This window comes from Nicotiana sylvestris, chromosome 5 (assembly GCF_000393655.2).
Source record: "Nicotiana sylvestris chromosome 5, ASM39365v2, whole genome shotgun sequence".
Taxonomy (NCBI): Eukaryota; Viridiplantae; Streptophyta; class Magnoliopsida; order Solanales; family Solanaceae; genus Nicotiana; species Nicotiana sylvestris.
The window spans coordinates 99,279,337-99,300,047 of record NC_091061.1 but is presented as its reverse complement, the minus strand read 5'-3'; the positions used below and the strand labels follow the sequence as shown (position 1 = coordinate 99,300,047).

The 20,711-nt window shown below is 36.4% G+C and overlaps 2 protein-coding genes across 2 annotated transcripts; one reads left to right on the top strand and one right to left on the bottom strand.

Moving 5' to 3' along the window:
* Positions 1–520: 520 nt before the first annotated feature.
* LOC104238568 (peptide chain release factor PrfB1, chloroplastic) lies at positions 521–10,979 on the top strand. The gene is made up of 7 exons (XM_070174549.1): positions 521–770; positions 1,027–1,104; positions 2,846–3,066; positions 3,575–3,778; positions 4,463–4,678; positions 9,799–9,985; positions 10,418–10,979. Exons 1-7 carry the CDS (start codon positions 596–598, stop codon positions 10,720–10,722), a joined length of 1,386 nt encoding a protein of 461 aa, XP_070030650.1. The 5' UTR covers positions 521–595; the 3' UTR covers positions 10,723–10,979.
* A 748-nt stretch (positions 10,980–11,727) lies between these two features.
* LOC104238569 (uncharacterized) lies at positions 11,728–19,756 on the bottom strand. The gene is made up of 12 exons (XM_009792969.2): positions 19,570–19,756; positions 19,423–19,478; positions 19,209–19,242; positions 18,856–18,954; positions 18,599–18,747; positions 17,706–17,744; positions 15,989–16,081; positions 15,430–15,528; positions 14,456–14,536; positions 13,235–13,318; positions 12,602–12,667; positions 11,728–12,072 (listed from the first exon to the last, which is right to left on the bottom strand). Exons 1-12 carry the CDS (start codon positions 19,637–19,639, stop codon positions 11,986–11,988), a joined length of 957 nt encoding a protein of 318 aa, XP_009791271.1. The 5' UTR covers positions 19,640–19,756; the 3' UTR covers positions 11,728–11,985.
* Positions 19,757–20,711: the final 955 nt, after the last annotated feature.

Below are 20,711 nucleotides of genomic sequence, written 5' to 3'. Positions count from 1 at the left end.
AAAAAATCCGACTAGGTTTGTTTGACTTGGTTTGGTATTGAGTTAAAAAACCCGAACTAAACCGATATATAAATATATAAATTTTATCTATATTTTTAAGACTTTATAGTGAATTTTCTTTAGAAAATATAGAAATATTTGGGATCCTCTCATGTATTAACCTTGAAAGTGTAAATTAACGAAAAATTATTGTTATACGACTAAGAAAATAACTATAATGTGTTACTAAAACAATTCTTGTATTAGAATATTTTAAAAGATCATATGTTTGTCAATTTTTTTCATATTTACTAAACATATATTCACTTATCAAAACTTTATCTATAATTTTAATAAAGTAAGATTGAAATAATATTCATGTAATAAAAAGACCTGAAAAACGTGATAAAATCGAACTAATGCGGTACATGTACACCCCTAGCTTAAAGTAAAGTTGAGGAAAGAGTTTGATTACTAAAAGGTGTAAATAATATTTACCCGCAAACACAGCCGCGAAAAAAAGAGCATAAGTTTTGGAAATTATAGATTAGTCCCAAGTTCTACAAGAATTGGAGACTTCTTATCCTTTTGCTACGCAAACAGACACAGCTTAGCCATGGAGGGTATGGTTCAAAGTTCAGTGCCTCAATATTCGAAGCCATTCCACAGCTTAACCAGAAGAAACCCAACAGTGGTAACATCAGTTCGAATTACAGCAATACATAGCGGGAGAAGACTGAGAATTCCACAACAGACTCACTTATTTCTGCCTTCCATTTCCTCTCCAAAGGGTATCTACTTCTTTCTTCTGCTTGTTACTCCATTAAGGGCACTGCAATTAGTGGGTCTTCCTTCTTTTTTTATTTTCTTCTCCTTTTGCTATTTAATTTAATAGTAATTGTAATTGTCAGTCTTGAATTGTTAGGCTGTCACCTTGTTTCTGACAATATACTTGTTTTGGGGCCTTTAATTTGGTTAGTATTTTGTACTTATCCGGAAAAAGGAAAATAATTTTTTGCTTACTGTTTGGTGTTTTCATGAATTCAGTCGAAGGTGGAACAGTTTCTTTTGCAACGCCTGAGGTGGGAGTTAGCAATACTGAAACGCGTGAATGGGCCATGCAAGGTAAAGTTGTACTACTTACCCATGATGCTAAAATGTTGTCTTTTGTGCCTTGAAGAAATAGTATAATGAATGGTTGAGTTTTTCTTTCAATAAATTTGATAAGAAATTCTGGTTATATTGGGTTGTTATAGTGACATTAATGATTTAGGTGTATTCTGAACTTTGTTAGATCTTCTTGCAGTTTGTTTTTATGTATCTTGTCTGCATTTTGACCGAACTACTAAGTTGAGATGTAATGTTTGTACTATGAAAACAAAAGATTATGTGTTATATGAAGTATTTATGCCTAGCTGATTCTATCAGTTTACTTCTGCAGTATCTTCTGCAATGTAATGATTGCATGGCTGTGCATTTGTAACATCATGAGAATATGGCCTAGAAGAAATTAAAAACTTGAAACCTTAACTATTAGCAGGACATTACGTATTCACTCATACTATGCTACTTTAAAACTTGAGATTTTTCCTCAGTTGAAATATGATTAATAAGCTCTCTTGAAGTATCTGTAGACAAGAATCCTTCAAACTTACCCGAACAAACATATCCAGTAATGCCAACCAGAGAAGTATATCCTGACCCCTTGTTTTGTTTCTTAATTTCCGAAGCCTGTTTCAATTCCCCCCCCCCCCCCCCCCCCACACACACACACATAATAATCTTATACTCAACACCTTACTGGAAAAAGGAAGTGAGGGTTAAAAGGTCGTATATGGAGAATGAGGCAAGCTGTAATCCATGAAACCTGTGCAAAAAAGTTCAACATCAAGGAAATGGACGGTTCTATTGTCATAATTGTAATCAGTTTTACGTTTCTTTGACATTATAAGTATCAAAATTTGGTGGATTCATAAGAAAATTTGGTGGATTCATAAGCTTTCTTTGGTAAAAAAGTTTGCAACTGTAATATTGCTTTGGAACCGTTGCCATATTCCCAGCAAACCTTCACAGGAAGAAAGGGAATTGTTAACTAATTGAAAGAAATTGAATGCAAGGGACCTTAATAATACTAATCTGAAGGTGGCAGCGTAGGGGGTGCTAAAGCTAGATTCTGGGGCTCATTTATAACAGACAAGATGTCACACATGAATTTAATTAATGTAGGAGGATTACGATTGGCGAGGGTGGCAAAACGAGAAAGTGTCTGAAAATTGAAATGGATTAAGGAGGTGGAGATGAATAATGGAGAGTCGAATCTACAACAACAACAACAACAGACCCAGTGTAATCCGCTTGGGGAGGGTAGTGTGTAAGCAGCCTTACCCCTATCTTGTGAAGGTAGAGAGGGTGTTTCCGATAGACCTTGGCTCAGGAGAAGCAGAGAGTCGAATCTCTGTTTTCTTTGTTTTTGATAGGGTCAGGTGTCTGTATTTTGGCGTATGGATGCACCGCGCTGGTCTGATTGTAGTTCTTTTTGTATTTAGAATCCAACTAGGTTTTTTATTTTTCTAAATGAAATTTAGTTTGACATTTAAAATATCTCCACTGGAACTTCCTTCTGAATCGCATGTAGGGAAGGGGCTCTTTTTAGTCATCTTTGAATGAAATTCACTTTTATCGAAATTCGAAGTTCAAATTTTGTGGATGGGAAGTAGCTTTCTGTAGTCACAATTTTCTGACTAGCACTCAAAATCTTTGTGCTATCTTCTGCTGAAGTGTGAATGTTTTGTGGAGTATTTGGCTCATTATATGTCGTTTGCAATAGTATGAAGTTGGACTGTTCTCACTGTTTATTTGCTTACAGATTTCTATACTTTAAGGAAGGATGTAGAGACCGCCTTAGAGCGCGTTGAAGAGATTAGAGCTGCTGCTGGTCTGAAGCAACTTCAACATGATCTTGCAGCTTTAGAAGCAGCAGCAGCTGATAGCTCTCTCTGGGATAATCGAGCTAAAGCTCAGGAAACACTTCAAGCTTTAACTGATTGCAAAGACAAATTAAAGCTTCTCCATGACTTCAAGACACAGGTACCTACACTTTTCCCACAAAGAGCGCGCACTGGTTTGAAGTTGTTATTTTTTGTTTTTGGTGAAGTATCTTTTGTACTAGATTAATCTTACACTGGAGTTCCCATTTTATCTTGCGAGGTGCATGCCAACTTTAACTTTGGTTTGTCCTGTCCGTAAATGGTCAATGGTTCAAGGACATTTAACAATCCAGTGGTTACCAATCTTATGATGTACTTGTAGAATATCCTTTCATTTCTTGTTAATACCTCCTTGTTTCTGTCCAAAGTTTGGAAGGTAAACTAAAAATCAAAGAGGAAGGTATAGTGCATACAGTTGTCTACTTTTGCTTCCCTTTGATACCCATTTCAACAATTTGCAAATCTTCGATCTGTTTGTTGCTCTTTTAGAATTTCTCCCGGTCATCTAAAACATCTCAGGTATCTCACCACTTGTTTGGATATACATGCATAATCCAGAGTGTCAATGCGACAGACTATGACAAATTCAGGAATTCACACTTCCACAGGCTGATGATGCAGAAACAATTATTAAGCTCACTGAGGAGATGGATTCTATTGACTCAGGGCTTCTTCAGGAGGCTGCTGGTATCATAAAGGAATTGAACAAGGCACTGGATCGTTATGAGTTGACTCAACTTCTTTCAGGCCCGTATGACAAAGAAGCAGCTGTGGTTACTATCACAGCTGGTGCAGGGGGCACTGATGCACAGGTAATGCTGGATCTGATTTCTAGGGACTACATTTATTGATTGCATATGGACCCCAATGATTAAAATTTCATATTCGTTCACATTTTTCATGAATATCATCATGGGTTTTCACTCGAAGGGGTGAGGCAGTATCCCATATACTTCCTGCTATGTGGCAGGGTTCTTTTTCATTTTAGCTGATACTGATCACGATAATGCAGTAATGGTCATTTATAAAAACCAGAATACAGTCTTAGGTGCCTTGCTGCAATGTAGAAATTCATTCTTTGCTGTGAGCATTAACTGTCGTTGTCCATATAGATTTCAACTCAGTGTGTCTTCTCTGTTTAAAAGACTTCATATATGGTTGAACAGGTGGCTTAAACGTTTTGGAGTTGCATTTTGATCAGAGGGAGATTCTCAAATAAAGCATGATATGACTTATATTATTAATCTTCACTTGTAAAAAAAAAATAGCACGATAAGATATGATGTAAAGTACACATGATTGGTGCTCTATTTTTGCTTTAAGACCTTGTCCTGCTCCTTCTCATTATACGTCACTGGTCCTTATATTTTCTGTTAGTCCTCCTGTTTTATCATAGTTTCACGTCTTTAAAACTTGCGAAATCACTGTGTTACAGTTTTCTTTACTTTTTTTGTGGCTCTTTTACATTAGAATATTTTTGATTAATTCCAGTGCAGGATTGGGCTGACATGCTTCTCAGGATGTATGTGAGATGGGGAGAAAAGCAGCGGTATAAGACAAAAGTTGTTGAGAAGTCTATGGGAGAAGAAGCTGGGATCAAGTCAGCCACTATTGAAATTGAAGGACGGTATGCATATGGTTACTTGTCAGGGGAGAAAGGAACTCACAGAATTGTTCGACAGTCTCCTTTCAACTCTAAAGGCCTTCGTCAGGTTATAAATCTTTATGTTTTCATAATACTTCTCTGGGATTCCTTATATTCTCTACTTTCTAGATTCTCACATAGATATGGAAGACTTACTATGAGTTTGAGTGTGCTACTTCAAAATAAAAGCACCTAGGAATGGTAATCATAGAAATCTTGTTGCTTCACAAATGAGTTATGGAATATAAAATTATTTCCTTTATACTTAATTATTGCACCCTAGTTTGCTATCATTACATATCTTGCACTATTATTACTTGCTATCAATACTTCTTTCATATTCTCTTTTGCTATCTTAGATTTAGTTTTCTAATTATCCTGTATTGTTATTACTTGCTATCGGTGCTTCTTCAATCTTTTCTCTAGCCGAGGGTCTACCGGAAACAGTCTCTTTGCCCTTCCGGAGTAGGGGTAGGGGTAGGGTTGCGTACATTCTATTCTCCCCGGACCCCACTTGTGGGAATACACTGGGTTGTTGTTGTTGTTACTTAATTTTAGCACCAAGTGAGCTTACCTTGAGCTGTTTTTATTAAATTCAACGTGACCCAACAGTCCAAGCATATACTATCCTTTTGGTTTGCTCCATTTTAGAATAATTCTCCTTTTTCCTAAAGTGTAAGTATCAATTTGCCAAGTGGATACTTTCTGAGCATAACTTCTAAGAGTTAGTTGTGAAAAAAGAGAAAGGGTGATTCTCCATATCTGATATCTTCCTAGAAATCAGACTACTAGTCTTGAAACCATTTGATAGTTGGTATTACAGAGAAAAAGAAAACATAGTGATCTTTTTCTTTGATATTGAATTGTTAGTTCAGTCAAAAGTGAAATCCGAGAATAAACTCTAGATCATAATAGCATTCTATAAAAGATACCAACAGAATCGGAATAAGCATTTAAGCATGTTTAAGAAGTCCCATTCGGTAATTGTTTTCTGATGGAATAATACTTAAGGTGTTAATTTGACATATATACATATATATTAGTAGTAGTAGTGAAATAAAATTATCAAAGTAATGGTTGGAAGGTATTGAACTATTGGTAGGGAAATAATTACATCAAAGTTTAAAAGTTGAATGATTTGATAAATTTGAATTCTTGAAAGTTGTAGATGGTGCCAAACATTTTGGAACGTTCTAAAGAAAGTTTCATATGAATAGGAACGGTGGGAGTATATCAAGAGTAAATTATCTGCATAAGCTTGAGCAAAGTTGCTGCATCTGAGAATTAGGAAGCCATCTCTAATGGGAGAAAATGGTTATGCTTGCTTCTTTATGGTACTAGTTATCTCACTGTATAATAAGATGATGTTTTCTACATACAGTTGAGAGAAAAATTTCAGAGCATGATAAAAAAACAAAGAGAATTCTGATGAATCTGGAGTGGGAGAAAATGCTTTTGTTTGATCTTTATGGTTCGAAGCAAGAGCATGTACGGATTTTTCGAAAAAAGAAAAGAAAATTCTCTTACGCTTCTGGAGTGGGAGAAAATGGTTCCATTTGCTCTTTTATGGTCCAAAGAGCAAGAGCATGTATGGGGTAATTCCGTAATTGTATTAATAGAGCTAAAGTACAAAGTAGAAAGTATTGGTGGTTCGATCAACTCGTTTCATGATTGTTTTCCAGTTTTTGTATTTTTATTTTATGAGGACATCTTCCTGTACTGTGGTAGCCTAATGGTCATTCTGTGGTCACTTTGGAGCTTTTCCCCCTCCCCTCGCTTGTGTGTTGAGGTTCATTGCTAAAAGTAGTGATTTGTGTTGAAAAGTCGAAATCCCGTCTTTACCTTAAATGGTCACATAATGATGCACATTTTTTCCTGAAATTGACCTCCTCTTATCTATTTGAAAATATCTCTTATTTTTCTTGGGAAAAGGATCCAAAAAAGAAGTCATCCCTGATGGAGTGAAATGAGCTTTGATATTATTCAAAATAGGCTCATGTTGATTTTGTCATGCCCCAAATCCAGAGGGCCGCATGATCGGCACCTGGCGTCTCCATCCCCTGCCGAGCGAACAATTAGCATTTCCGTCCGAATGCACCGAGCAATATATGGTCCAGTTATCCCAGTATCCTCGTAATAAATTAGCATGAACAAAATATGCATTTATACTGAAATACCGCCCATTGGGTTTAAATAATACGGACGACCATCAATACTTCCATCAATACTTATACATAACATCCACAGTGTGTCATGAGCCTCTATGGACAACAAAAGAAAAAGATTGATGCTGGGGATGCTTCCTGGCTAGATAGACCACCATCAAACATGAAGTGTAGCTCACCAAAAGAAGTCTGGGATGGGCAATGATTCTAACTTTCTCCTAGTCACGAATGATCCTATCCTTGTAAGAGAAAAATAGACAAAAGTCTCCAATCATGGAGGAATGAGTTTCCTGGCATGCGCTTAGGGCGAAGACATCAAGGTCTCTTTTAATTTCCTCATACTTTTTTCCCATGAGCATGGTTTTGGGCTAGCTTACCAACCTCAAGAGGAAGATTCCTTTTTATTTTGAGAAATGGTTCCATTTGCGCTAAAGATGCAGCATACTTTCAAGGCTGAATTCTATGGTAGGACTAATGATATTTCTTTTGCTTAAGGCTAGGTGTATAAATAGGTTTCTGGATCTCGAGATTTGTTTAGTTTCTCTGATTCTCCGTCATGTACTCAGTAAGTCTCATACCTCCCTCCCCAAAAGGTAGGACAAGTTTTCGAGAAAACATGCATACAGTTTTACAAATCATAATCATATATGTTTCAAATATTTCATAAGTTTTGATATTCATGATTGAAATTGTTCTTTGAAATCAGAGTTGGTTCTTAGGCATAACAATTCATATTCTTCAGCAACTTCACCTAAGCTTTTCATTCTGGTTCGCCACCCAACCACCCGATCGACAAAGCTCAAACTCAAATCAATTTAGTTTCAGCACATCTTTCTCATGGTGGACAAGCTAGCCTCCCTCTTGCCTTGGCGTATCACAATCTTTCTTACCATGTCCTTTGCACAGCAGACGAGCCAAACTCCCCTTTGCCAGGTCCTTCATCTGGCGGTTTCACCATAATCTCTTTACGTCGAACGATCCATCCTCCTGCCCATCAGGGCTTATATCAGTCTATCTCACATCGCACCAGCACATAGGGCAGCAGTTTTTACAGTAATTCACTGATCATGATAGATTTTTTTTATAACGGTGGTTTCCAGGCTAGCTTGCGCGCACCTCGACTAATTCCATCGGTTACCTGCTACCTCCTACCAGCAGGCATAAAGAAGTCTAAAATCTACCCCGAATATGATATAATATTGGTGTCCACATATACGCCCGTCACCTCGTATATACGTCACACCCCCAAACACATACATGTAGCATATAATTTCATTTTTAGAAAACATTCCCTCAAGTCGTGGTTAAGCAAGTTCTTACCTTATCCGGGCTAGTCTTCTACCCCAAATTACGCTTTTTCCTTTGTTATTGACCTCCAATTGCCCAAAACCTAGCCAAGTAGCATCAAGGAAGTCAAACAATGCTAAAGGAAACAATCCCAGTCAATAGCCAACTTCCATAACTCTGTCCCCCCCCCCCCAAAAGTTTAGACATATTGGAAGAAATAACCTTGTAATTTTTGTCTCCGCTGGATTCGAACCCGAGACTTCACAGTTTTCTACCCGCAAAGATTTATATTTCATGAATATCATTGCTAACTGTGTAATATCATCGACAGTTTGTATTCCATTTCAGAATATATCATAGAGTCCTAAAGTAGCTCGATCAATGCATAGTCACAAACCTGGTGAGACGCAATCTCGCTTGTCTGGACGAGCGTACGTCCACTTTTGAAACCATACCTTTAAAATGTCTGTAACATGTACTTCTGGGAAAAGCCTTAAAGAAAGATTAGGTCTCCACTTACCTCAATCTTGACGCGTTTCTGACTTTCAATCGACCCAACTTGTCTTCAACAGATAAATCTACACATTTACAGTAAACATGTCATTCACAGACCTCCATAAATGGTCTTGGGCGATATCTCAAGTCACCCACACCATTTCCATGTTATCTATAGGGTATTCGTGCCACTTATGGTCTTACAAGACTGATTAACATACCCATACATTGTTCATCATATTTCAACACGCAGCTACCACCATTAATTGTTTCTAATTTCAATAAAATCATAGATACGCTTTGCAAATGCTATACTCATACTCCAATACATTATCTATTCGAGATTCAGACAAGTGTTACCTTTTTGGTAGTCAATCTCGCTTTTGCTCCTTTTTAGAAGATATTCTTGAACCTTGAGATTCTAAGCAAACCCTAGTGTTTGCTTATTAGATCCTCATTTATGGGTCATAAATAGGCCGAATGCTCATAAATGTACGACGGGAACTCTCCGACAGATGCCTAGATTCTCGGCTTTTTGTCTTTGGGAACAAGAATCCCATTCTTTTCTATTTATGGTCCAGACTTCTAGGTCTTGGTCACTGTATCACTAGTTACATATTCACTTGTAGACCATTCCTTTAAATTTTCACTCTATAGCGCTATTGTCACATCAAGGAATCACATTTCCCGCTTGTCTCACGCGTCCGACTGCAACCTACATTAATTTGTTACCTAGTTTCCTGATCGTCCGAGCCTGATGCTCACCTAGAGTCGTCCGCTCATGATACACCCACATCACCCATGGTCAAGTGCCACTGAGACTCGAGCTTGCTCGAAATTTCGCGGGCATTACAGATTTTAACAAAATACTCCCTCCTCCGATTTTGTTTGACTGGATATGGATTTTATAATAAAAATTTGAATTGGTGAAAGTTATGAAGTTGCATTGAATATTTTTATTAGTGAATGGTTTCAAATATATTGGGGTGTGCCAAAATGGAAAGATGCTGTATAAATCTGAATGAGGGGGCTTTTTTAATAGATTGTTTGAATTATTCTTGTTTCTCTGTTTGTGAAAGTTCCCAATATATCATTATGTGAAAAATGAGCAATGTATCATTGTTTCATTGACCTCTTTATCTGATTTCACCGTGCATCTTAGTCTATCTTCGTACCAAATATTTCTTCTCATTGACATACATTGGACAATATGTAAATCTTTGAACTGGCCACTGTGCAGACAAGCTTCTCAGGCATTGAGATTATGCCTCTTCTTCCTGAAGACTCATTGGATGTTGAAATTCCTGAAGAAGACTTGGATATCAGCTTTACAAGAGCAGGTGGAAAAGGAGGTCAAAATGTTAACAAGGTTGAGACTGCAGTTCGCATCACTCATATTCCCACTGGCGTAGCTGTTCGCTGTACAGGTTCTTCTTTGAAACCCTGTTTCTCTATATATTATGTGCACATCTGTAGCGAAAAATTTGTTCCGACTTTCAGAGAGGGTACCTTTTTTGGGTCTGGTGGATAAATGTTTGATCTTTGTGGCGTACATTGACAGATGGACTCAGAGAGATCAGAGTAGTAAAGTAGTTATACACGACGCTACCTTTGATCTTAGCTCGTTGTCTTTTTGTTCACTTCCCATCTTTTTGCCTCTTTCCCTTGCAAGATTTAAAAACTATGGGCAAAGATCATTTTTCTTGTCTGAGTTTCTCGCTGTCAAGTAGTTTCTGAAGTACTATTAATTGCAAAACTCTATTATAATATTCTAGCTGCTACTGGAGTAGACATGGCATATTGGTGGAACTCGTAGCGTAGTTATATAGCGTGTACTGATTTTTATGTCACCATTACAGAGGAGAGGTCACAGCTAGCAAATAAGATCAAAGCGTTAAGCCGATTGAAGGCTAAACTGTTGGTGATTGCTGAGGAGCAAAGGGCATCTGAAATAAAGCAAATAAGAGGAGATGCAGTGAAGGCTGAATGGGGCCAGCAAATAAGAAACTATGTCTTTCATCCTTACAAGCTAGTGAAAGATGTAAGGACTGGTTATGAAACTTCTGACATCACTTCTGTCATGGATGGCGACTTAGATCCTTTTATTAAGTCCTACCTTAAGCACAAGTACAGTTTGGCAGCAAACACTAGTGTAGTCAATTGATTTTTATTGTACTCTTAATACAATATGTAAAAGAAAAGTTGGAAAGAAAATTCTGTAAATTTAACTAGCTAGGCTCTCCCGGGTAGGGGTAAGGCTGCGTACATCTTGCCTTTCCCAGACCCCACTTGTGGGAATACTGGGTTTGTTGTTGTTGTAACTAGCTAGGCTCCAAATGCTACATGATCTTTTTTTTTCTTTTTCCTATTTTGGTTTCAAAAGAAGATCCTTTATGGTATATTATAGCTTATATTGGTGTATGGTGTGTCTGTTGAAATAAATTAATACGGATGCCTTCAAAAAGGTGCAAATTCTTCCCCGTTCTGCTTTTGGTTTTTCCAGAGTAAAATCTATTCGTAGGGTTTAACATAATAAATGGGGTATGCATTTTCGCAAGAGCTTATGGTTATATTATTGTTTATTCTCAATTACTTTCAAAATTTGGTGTATCATAAGTTAATATTATTTACGTTTCTTCAGCGAACTATAATGAAAACGCATTTCCTCATAAAGGGAAGCTCCTCAAATAGGTGAGTCCTTTGGGTGGTCAAACACTCGAATGGATAGCCTATTAGCTTGGTCTTAGCATTTTCTCATAAATCCTTTAAAGGTTTTCAATGATTTGGTATGGGGAGATTGTTTACTTATTCCCTCTGGTCATTTTTATCCGTAGTTTAATGTTTTGATCTTCATTTTGGAGAAGAAAAATCATTATTTGCTTTGACTTTAATGAAAAAATTCAGTTAAATGGATCCACCCATTTAAAAATATTAAATAATAGTGGTAATCATAAAAAATATTTGACTAAATTATTCTTCTCTCTTTCTTAATTGAGTAATTAAAATTATATCTTAATTTTGAGTGACAAATATTTTGAACCAAAATCATTTAAGAAGAACCGGAGGAGTACCATTTATAGGAATTCTGCAAGTTACTTTCATGTGTAAATGCTATGACAAGACTAGGATTGTTATTAACTCCCACGATCAATTGCAAAGAGGAGCCACATCTCAAAATGATTACACATTGGACTTAATGAATATGGCGTTTGAACAATTAAGCATAAAATAATCTCATTCTTTCGAACATTTGCATATAGTCTGTTGACTGACCAAGAGAAGTAAAGCTTTTAGATGCATTTCTCTAAGTCCCAAATCAACTCCTTCAACGAGGAACATATGTGGTTTGGTGGGGGGGGGGGGGGGTTGTATTGAGAAAAAGGAGAAAGAACGGTTGAAAACATGGTTCTCATTGCCAACATAACTTTTAGCTTTCCTTCTTTTTGTCGAAGAGCAAGTTGACGGAGTATGTGTTGCCTTTCTGTGCAGCAGCTTCCACACGTTTTGCACCAATCTGGATAACAAACACAATATTAGAGTTCTAATAACGACTGATGAGCTAATGCACTGACAGTGTAAAAAAAGAATTCACACAATCAATTACTTAAAAAGAAATTACAGGTAACTCCATATAATAAGCATTGATTTGCAAAAGAATGATAAGTAACCTGCTATAACATGTCAAAGTACACTGATAGTGTAAAAATTCTTTTCGCTGTCAAATGTATGTAACTTAAAGGCGAAATGGCGTAAGGGCCACCTAAACTTGCACCTGTTTATCATCCGGTATATAAACTTACAACTTTTATTAACCTGTGCCTCTCTATCCCTTAGGGGTAGGGGTAAGGTCTGCGTACACACTACCCTCCCCAGACCCCACTAGTGGAATTTTACTGGGTTGTTGTTGTTGTTTTATTAACCTGTTATAATAGTGTAAATATTACTTAACACTATCAGTCTATAACTTAAATGCATAATCCATTGGTCTCGAGACAGTTCCAAATTGGAAATAACCAAAGTTCTGCGCAATAACCATATAGTACCTTGTCCATAAGCCAATAGCCAACCGTTGGCATATACTGCACCAAATACATAACAGCAAGCACAGGCTGCAACAGCACCCAAAATGTTAGTGCTACTAGTTGCTATTTGCATATATGCAAGAGAAATTAGTATTAAAGAAAAAAATAGTACAGAACGGATTAAGAGTGTAATGTGAAGTAGTGAGAGTAGGAGTCCCACTTCTGTGAATTGGATGGGACAACTAGATACTCGATCAATTTAGCAGATAGAGTGTTATTAGACATTTCATGTTATATATTGCTAAAAGACATTGGACACTGTAACAGGACAAACCTTCAACCAACTAAACAAAGAGGTGATGCTGGCAGTAAGTTTACTTGAAAGTAATCACAGGAATATGAAAACACGAAAGGACAAATAAACAATAAATGTGTAAACGATATTATTGCCACATACTCTTTACAAGAGAAATGTAACTACACATCATGACTAATTTTATAGCATCGGCATTTTGTCACATAATCTTTATGCTAAATTGCTAGTCCCACATATACACCCTTGTAGCAATTTAAAATTATGATGAATGTGCCAGAACCTCGATGATTAACGAAATTCTGAAAAGACAACTGCTAAAGCAAATGTCTTGATCAAACCTGATAAGATATCCAAGCTTCCTTGATACCATGGCTAGCAGCGATAATTGTCAGCTCTGCACACCTCTCTGATGATACACGCCGCTATAATTTTAAGATAAAGAGTTAACAGGACAATTTGTGAAAATTATCCACATGCTTCACATGCTATGAATGTATCAAAAGAAGCGAGGAAAAGGAAACTTGATACTGAAAGCATGTGCATAGTCAAGGGAAGAGATTTATCTGGTCCAAATCAGATGAATTGTTCTTTCCGTCAAAGAGTGCCATTGTAGCAAAATATTGTTGCAGAGATTTCATCTGAGAGTGATGAAAGCTTTAATGCATTATGTGCTACGTTCAAATAATACTCCTAGTTCCAGTAGCATGTGTTGGCAGAATTATGATTATCACATATACTAACATCAGCATAGGCTTCGGGTTCTTATCCTATGAAGGACTGCTTTAGTACCAAGAGAGAGATTTTACTGTGCTAACAAGACAGGAGAGAAGAAAAAAAAGATTGGAGAAGTAGACAATATTAAATCAGAGGGGGAGAGATTGAGAACATATGATTCTCAAAGTAAGTGAATTTGTCTATCATCCTCCAAGCTACGCTTTACAGCAAATAACCATTATGAACAGAGAGGAAGCCAACAATATAGCTTCTCTAAAATGGATTTGAACAACTAAACATAAATTAACCATTTTTTCGAAAGCTAAAGGAAAAGTACATCCTCATAAGAGTTCCTTAATAATTTTTGAATTTTGACTCCATCTTTAAAATGACAGGATCAGAAACCTAAAATGAAAGGTCCAATGGGCAAGGACAAATTTTACCATCATTTCATCACATTATGCTTCAAAACATTGTCACAAGCACTGAGAGAACAAATATCACAACTAAGCCCAACTTTTAGATAGGAGTTGCACTTCACATTTATGTCCCATTTATAAGGTAGGGAAACAAGCTCTCTATAGGGGTAAGGTCTGCGTACACACCCCTCCCCAGACCCCATTTATGGGAATACACTGGGTTCGTTGTTGTTGTTTTATGACAACAGATGTATGGGAAATTCCACTCAGTATATGGTTCATCTCCTTGGAAAATCTAAAGATAGATCCCTCATTCTGTCTAGAAGTTCCAGAAGATGGAATACTAGCATTGCTCAGCCTGAGTGGGATTACTGTAGACATTCGGCAACAAAAACATCTAATCTATATTAAGAGAAAGATAATCACCTCAGTTGAACCAGTTCTTGAATTGGGAGTTTCTACAGGCCCTGGGCAAACTACCGTGACCTTGATTCCTTTACGACAGAGCTGCAAAGGGAAAAGAAAAAAAATTAATGCTAAGATAAGTAAAAGCAATAAGATGATAATAACAAGGGTTCTGGAACATAGATGAAGGTATTGACGAAGCCTAGAATAATAATGATAATAATGTGGGTGTGGGAATCAAACACCATACTGGCCCAAATTCAGCTACCAGCTTAAAAGGACATTGTTTGTTATGCACATATGAAATTTTCATACTCAAATAATTTCATTGATTAAGAAAGGAAAAGAAAAGTGATGAGGAGAAGTACATAGCTTCAACGAGTCCATAAAGCATTAAGAAGAATGATGGTATCAATCAAAAATTTAAACCTTGCACCATCCAAGAAAGATAGGATACACATAAGCTTAAGAAATGTTTATATGTAGAGAAGGCATAGCTAGGAAGTAATCCTTCCTCATTTCTCTAAGAACAGAGTATTTGCTGGACTCAATGAAGATCAATAAGATGAGGACGCCAGAGATCTTTAACTAGTTTGAGTACACAAGGGAGGATAGATGCAAAAGGATGCAACCTTTTGTGCGCAATATGATGTAGCTTAAGTAATGCGACTGTAGACCCAGCATGTTTTTAAATCAGTCTTCTTTAAGTTAGGTCATGGAAAGTGATTGCTAGACCCCAAAAACAAATGTTAGGCCATGGGAGAAAGTATATTTCATGTTTATCTTTTTCCAAGCACATAACATTCCACATTCTTGGACGGGCCCCTATCACTTCACACCTATAATTAAAAGCATACAATTGTGGCATTAGAAATGTTTAGACATATTATCAAATTCAGCCATTATCCAAATAGATCTTGCAGCCTAGAAGAAAGCAACTAAAAATTTTGTATTAATGCATAGAAAGGCACTGTCAGATGATTTATGATGTATACCTCGGAACGCAAGGTGTGGAAATACCCATTTACTGCAAATTTGGAAGCTGAGTACACTGCCTGACCTGGTGCAGGAGTCTTTCCTGCTGCACTGCTCATCTGGGTATAAAATGAATCAAATGAATCTTTTCTACCCTCCCCTCATCCAGGGGTATATAAAGTACAGAGAACTAACTCTTGGGCACATAATTACAACGAAATTGAAATACAAAGGAGGACAAATTATCCATTATCCTGCCATGAGGGTATACAAAAAAGCAACCACCTGATTCACATAAGAAAATGATAAATCACAGTTTTTCCCTGAGAATTATGATGTCAGGCATATTAATTTTAGATCAAGGACGTAGTCGAGTTTCACTTGCATGTCCCCAAGAGAATTTTGCCTAGAAAAAAAGGATGTATAACTCTTGGTGAACTATTTATGAGATTGCAAAGTTTTATTTTGCCTATTTGATCAATTTTTAGATTTTTGGCCGGAACAAATTTCCTATCAGGTTATGGCATCAAGAAAACTGTAGTCACCAAAATGCACAGCACCTCTGATCATTCTACTTACCACAACAAGATGTCCTCTTCCCCGCTTCAGCATGTAAGGTACAAGCATCCGCGTCAGCGATATGGGGCCCACAACATTCACATCTAACGTTGCCTACTAACAGATCAGATACAATATGAGTATTTGAAGTAACACAATGAGGACATAAATGCATAACCAAATGTCATATATTATCAAGTTGCAGTAGGTAGATGGATATCCACAAGGACAGGAAATTCAGAACAGAAAACACTAATATAAGAATAGTTCAAACACAAAAACTGAACCAATGCCAGCCAGTTCAAAGAAACTAAAACAAGAGTCATAAGAGCCTCGGGACTCTTTTTCTGATAATTCACTCTGTACAGATAAAAACAACAAAAGATGCTCATACGTTAGATGACGAAAGTCTCTACCAGGAGATAAAAAAAAGCTCCCCTTTTGAAGAAAAAAGTTAATATATTAAGAACTGCACCAGGAAAGGCCTGCAATAAGAAAATAACACTTTTGCACCTAGCTAACTATACCCAAAACTGGCAACTCTTACAAGCTAGACATCTAGAAAACTATGAGGCCCACACGAGGTATATTTAGAGACCAAATGAACTTGAAGTGATATCTATAATTTCTTCGTTGTTGCTTGAATTCCGTTTGCACTCCATTCTCCTGCTTTTGTGGTAGTTGTGAACTCTGTGATCAAGCCTCCTCAGTTCTCTTTGCTCTTAGCCTCCAAGTTTCGCCTCTCCCTTCATTTCATTAACCAAGTCTTTGTAGCATGTTATATGAATTTGCACGAGTAAAAGACAACCCCCTCTTTTGAAATAAAAGAGACTCCTTAAAATTACTCGTACCCGCTATAGGGATGACATGGCAACAAAAGATATTTACATGTTTGAATGATGAGCCACCACAGGAAACAGTTCCTTCCTTACAGGAATATATATATAAGTTGTGCACTGAGACCGGGGTGTCAGCAAATTCAGAAGAAAAAAAATCAGTTTAGTATCTAGCTAATTACACCTCAAATTGACATCTCTTACAAGCTAGATTCTATAAATCCTACAAGAACGGCACGAGCAACGTATATTCAGAAATCAAAACAGTGAGTGACAATTACAATTTTCTTCCTGCTATTGCTTTGAAATCTTCGGCTTTCCATCTTCCTGCTATTACTGTACTAGTTCAATCTGTCCTCAAGCCTCCTAAGCTCTCTTTTTATTTTATTTTTTTATGACGGTGGTGTCCAGTCCTGGCCTTCAATCTCGCATTGCAGAATATCTCCAGAACTCCAAAGCTAAGCCCTCCAATAGAGTATCCTAAATTTTTGCAAACTAAGGATACACAGCCCATTCTTTTTATAGATAATTAACTTAGGAGATATATCTTCTTTCCTTAAGTCAATTGCTTATGAAAGTCACTGAAAGGCAAAATAGTCTTGCAAGAACATATTACTAGCTGAAACTATCTTTGGAAACCAACAGATAAACAATAATAGCTGAAGACTATTCTTCTTGTGGACATAGTATAGCAGTTGACAAACATTTTCTTGTGTTTTAACATCTTCTGTTAGAACAAATTAGTTGTGATTGTGGGTGCATATTTACTGAATTACGAGGCTGCTAGCTCTGATTGAAATGATTAAGAAAAAAACCCATGAACAGACTAGCATATTGGATTTATATAGGCTAGGCATGGATATGGACCTTATCTGCACAACAAGCTTTATAAAAGATGATACCTTGAGACTTTCTTCTGTCACATCCAATGCTGTAGATTTCTGGAATAAAGAAGAACGGTAACTTTTAACTACATCTTCGTAACATTAACAATGGTCTAAAATCAATTCAAACAAAAACTCAATGAAAACCCAGATGCAAGCTACAAAGAGAAAGTTGCAAATTTCAATTGATCCTTTATAGTCATTTCTCTCTCTCTTCTCCCACCCTTCCACGTGTACTCCAGTAGTAGTTATAGTTAGTATAAAAGATTTAGCACAAAGGAATTTAAAAGAGAACTCAAGGTTAAATTTACTAGCTTACATTGGAACCAGCCAGAATGAACAATAATTGAAGTTTTAATTCAACATCCTAAGAAAGTGTCAACCCTCAACCTTAAAAGAATTTCCACAAATTTGAAGTTTTCTTTTCTTTAGGAAACTTTTAAGTGTGAAAGTGGTGTTGCTTCTATATTTGCTTCCTCTGTGACCTCATAAAATTATATAACAAACTGGACTGATTATCTTTTTGCTTCATGCCCAGCTAAAAAGGAGGCACAAAAGTTAAACATAAAGACCGATAAGTACCCATATCAGAAGTTCCCAATTTCTCTAGATTGAAATGCTAAATAGAACTAGCAAAAGAATTGAATATCCTTGACGTTCACAGATTTACTAATAATATATTTATTAAATGTTGAAATGTTTCTGAGTAAGAGAACTCCATGAGATGAGCTAGTTCACAACGTGCCCTTCCGACCATAAGGAATAATGTCGAAATTAATGAACTGAATCCAAATGAAAGCACAAAAGAATATCTGGTTCGAAAAATGAGTCAGATTCAAGGGAATTAAATGGCCAATAGTGAAAGTTCAATTAATTGTGGCTTTTTTTTATCATAAGTATTGTCTACTTACTGGCCGCTCATAGGCTGCGTTGTGAATCATATAATCCACTCCAGCTGCATCGAAAAATGATTCAGCTTTCTCTACAGCGACTCTCAGACTTTCCTCCCCGGATGTCAAGTCCAGTGGTAAAATCATCACATTTCTTGGTGCATTTTTTCCTGATTTTAATAGACACAATAACGCCGAAATAAAAACCGGGATTTAAAGATCAGTAAGCACTCAAGTAAGAAATTGATGCTTATTCTGCATCATTGAGAACGCATTACCCGTGAGTTGTTGCTTGACACGCTGGAGCTCAGCTTCATTTCTAGCAGATATAATGAGTTTAGCCCCTAAACTTGCAAGTTGTTTGGCAAGAATCTCCCCTTTTCACCAATATACAAACGAATTAGTTTCTTGAGAGAGTGACACTAACTTGAGTGACAGCATTAACACGAGATGACAAACTTATGACAGCTTTCTTGGCCAATGAGCATAGTATAAAGATGAGAAGTTCTATGCATGTAGTAAGTTCAAATGTTATGTATGCAGTAAGCACCAGTTCCATACAAATAAATAAATAAGATAAAATACTTTAAATCACCATAAACTGAAAGAGGACATCCTAAAAACCAAATACCTATTCCGCGACTAGCTCCGGTAACCCAAATAACCTGCACTTCAATTCAAAATTAAGAAAATAAATAAATAATTAGAAAAACACATAAAAAGTATCGGCTCAAAATTTGAGAGTAAACTAGAGGCATCAACACAATAGTACTCCAAACCAAGCTATTTTTCCCCAAAAAACAGAAACTCAGACGTATGAGGTGAAAGGGCAAAAATGAGGTAACCTTATCTTCGATTTCTTCGCGTTTGACTTTCCCTTTGGAAAGTAATGTAAAGTCCGCTGATAAGATAATAAAATTTTGAAATTTCAATCCTTTGCTCCACAATCAGATCCAAATAGAAGTATGTATCCATATGAAATGAGTAGTTACCATCAGCAGTGAGGAACTTGATGAAGAAGGCTATGAAGATAGCAAGGAATATCAAAAACAAGATCATCATGTTTCTCTTCCTCTTCAGCTTATAGTGTCGTTAATGCTCGAGCAAAGCACGCCAATGTATAGCGAGTTTCCTGCTAAATGCCTGCCACACTGCGCATTCGGCTCCAAAAGGGCGATATATGCCTTGGCGTTTTTACAAAAAAATCAAATGTACTTTCTTTTTTCAGTTTCATATTGCAGGTAACTTTTTAGGGGTAGGGTGGTTCAAAGACAGTTTTATGTGGAGATTATATTAACAGGAATTAGTAACACAGAAATTATTTGGGAAAATATCACCTCTATCCATTTATAAGTAGCTTATTATAAAAATTGATCAATTCATAAAATATTACTAATATTAGCCGATTAGCTATTTGTAGCCAAAAAGGTCAATTTTTTGCTTTCTTTTGAGTTGGTGTTATTATAATAGATTGGGTACATATTAAGGAGCTTGAATCTCAGTTTTGCGATGATTTGGTGGAGTTTTGAGATGGTTTGAATTGAAAATTCGAAGTAGAAGATGAACATGATAAGTGTATCATATTGTGTATCACATATGTATCAAATATGTATCACATGTATACCTGCGTGTGAGATTATACATGTTCGCTACATGTGTCGCAGAAGAATTTTTTTAACTCGATTTTAACTAAAACAATTTGATACTAAATCAGTTCAAATCACCTCCAATCTTTCTTAAATTTTGTATATTGACTCATCTATATGTTTTTAGTGAATCTCAATTATACCCATTGAAAAAGGCCTCTTTTTACGTAGATTTTTGGAATCTTGTATATATTTTTTTGTATTTTATCACTTTATTTGCTATCTCATCCATGAAATTTCATTTTCGTCTTGCATCTAATGTTGCTAATCACACTTGAAAATATGGAAGGAGATATTTTTGTATGATTCTTGGAGAGAAAGAACCTTATTTCATTGGGTTTTATGATTCTTGGAGAGAAAGAACCTTATTTCTTTGGGTTTTCAATTTTTATATGTGCTTGGCTAGTTTAGGTAAGTTTATGATTAATGGCCAAAGGTTGGTAAGTTCAGACTTTTTTAGGACATTTCTGTAAGTTTCCCAAATTATT

Coding starts and splice junctions, on each gene's coding strand:
- LOC104238569 (XM_009792969.2), bottom strand. CDS start 19,639: ATGATGATCTTGTTTTTGATATTCCTTGCTATCTTCATAGCCTTCTTC. Junction 17,745..18,598: donor ACGCAGCCTATGAGCGGCCA/GTAAGTAGACAA, acceptor TCTTTATTCCAG/AAATCTACAGCATTGGATGT. Junction 12,668..13,234: donor AAGCTTGGATATCTTATCAG/GTTTGATCAAGA, acceptor GTGCTGTTGCAG/CCTGTGCTTGCTGTTATGTA.
- LOC104238568 (XM_070174549.1), top strand. CDS start 596: ATGGAGGGTATGGTTCAAAGTTCAGTGCCTCAATATTCGAAGCCATTC. Junction 1,105..2,845: donor GCGTGAATGGGCCATGCAAG/GTAAAGTTGTAC, acceptor ATTTGCTTACAG/ATTTCTATACTTTAAGGAAG. Junction 3,067..3,574: donor TCCATGACTTCAAGACACAG/GTACCTACACTT, acceptor ACACTTCCACAG/GCTGATGATGCAGAAACAAT.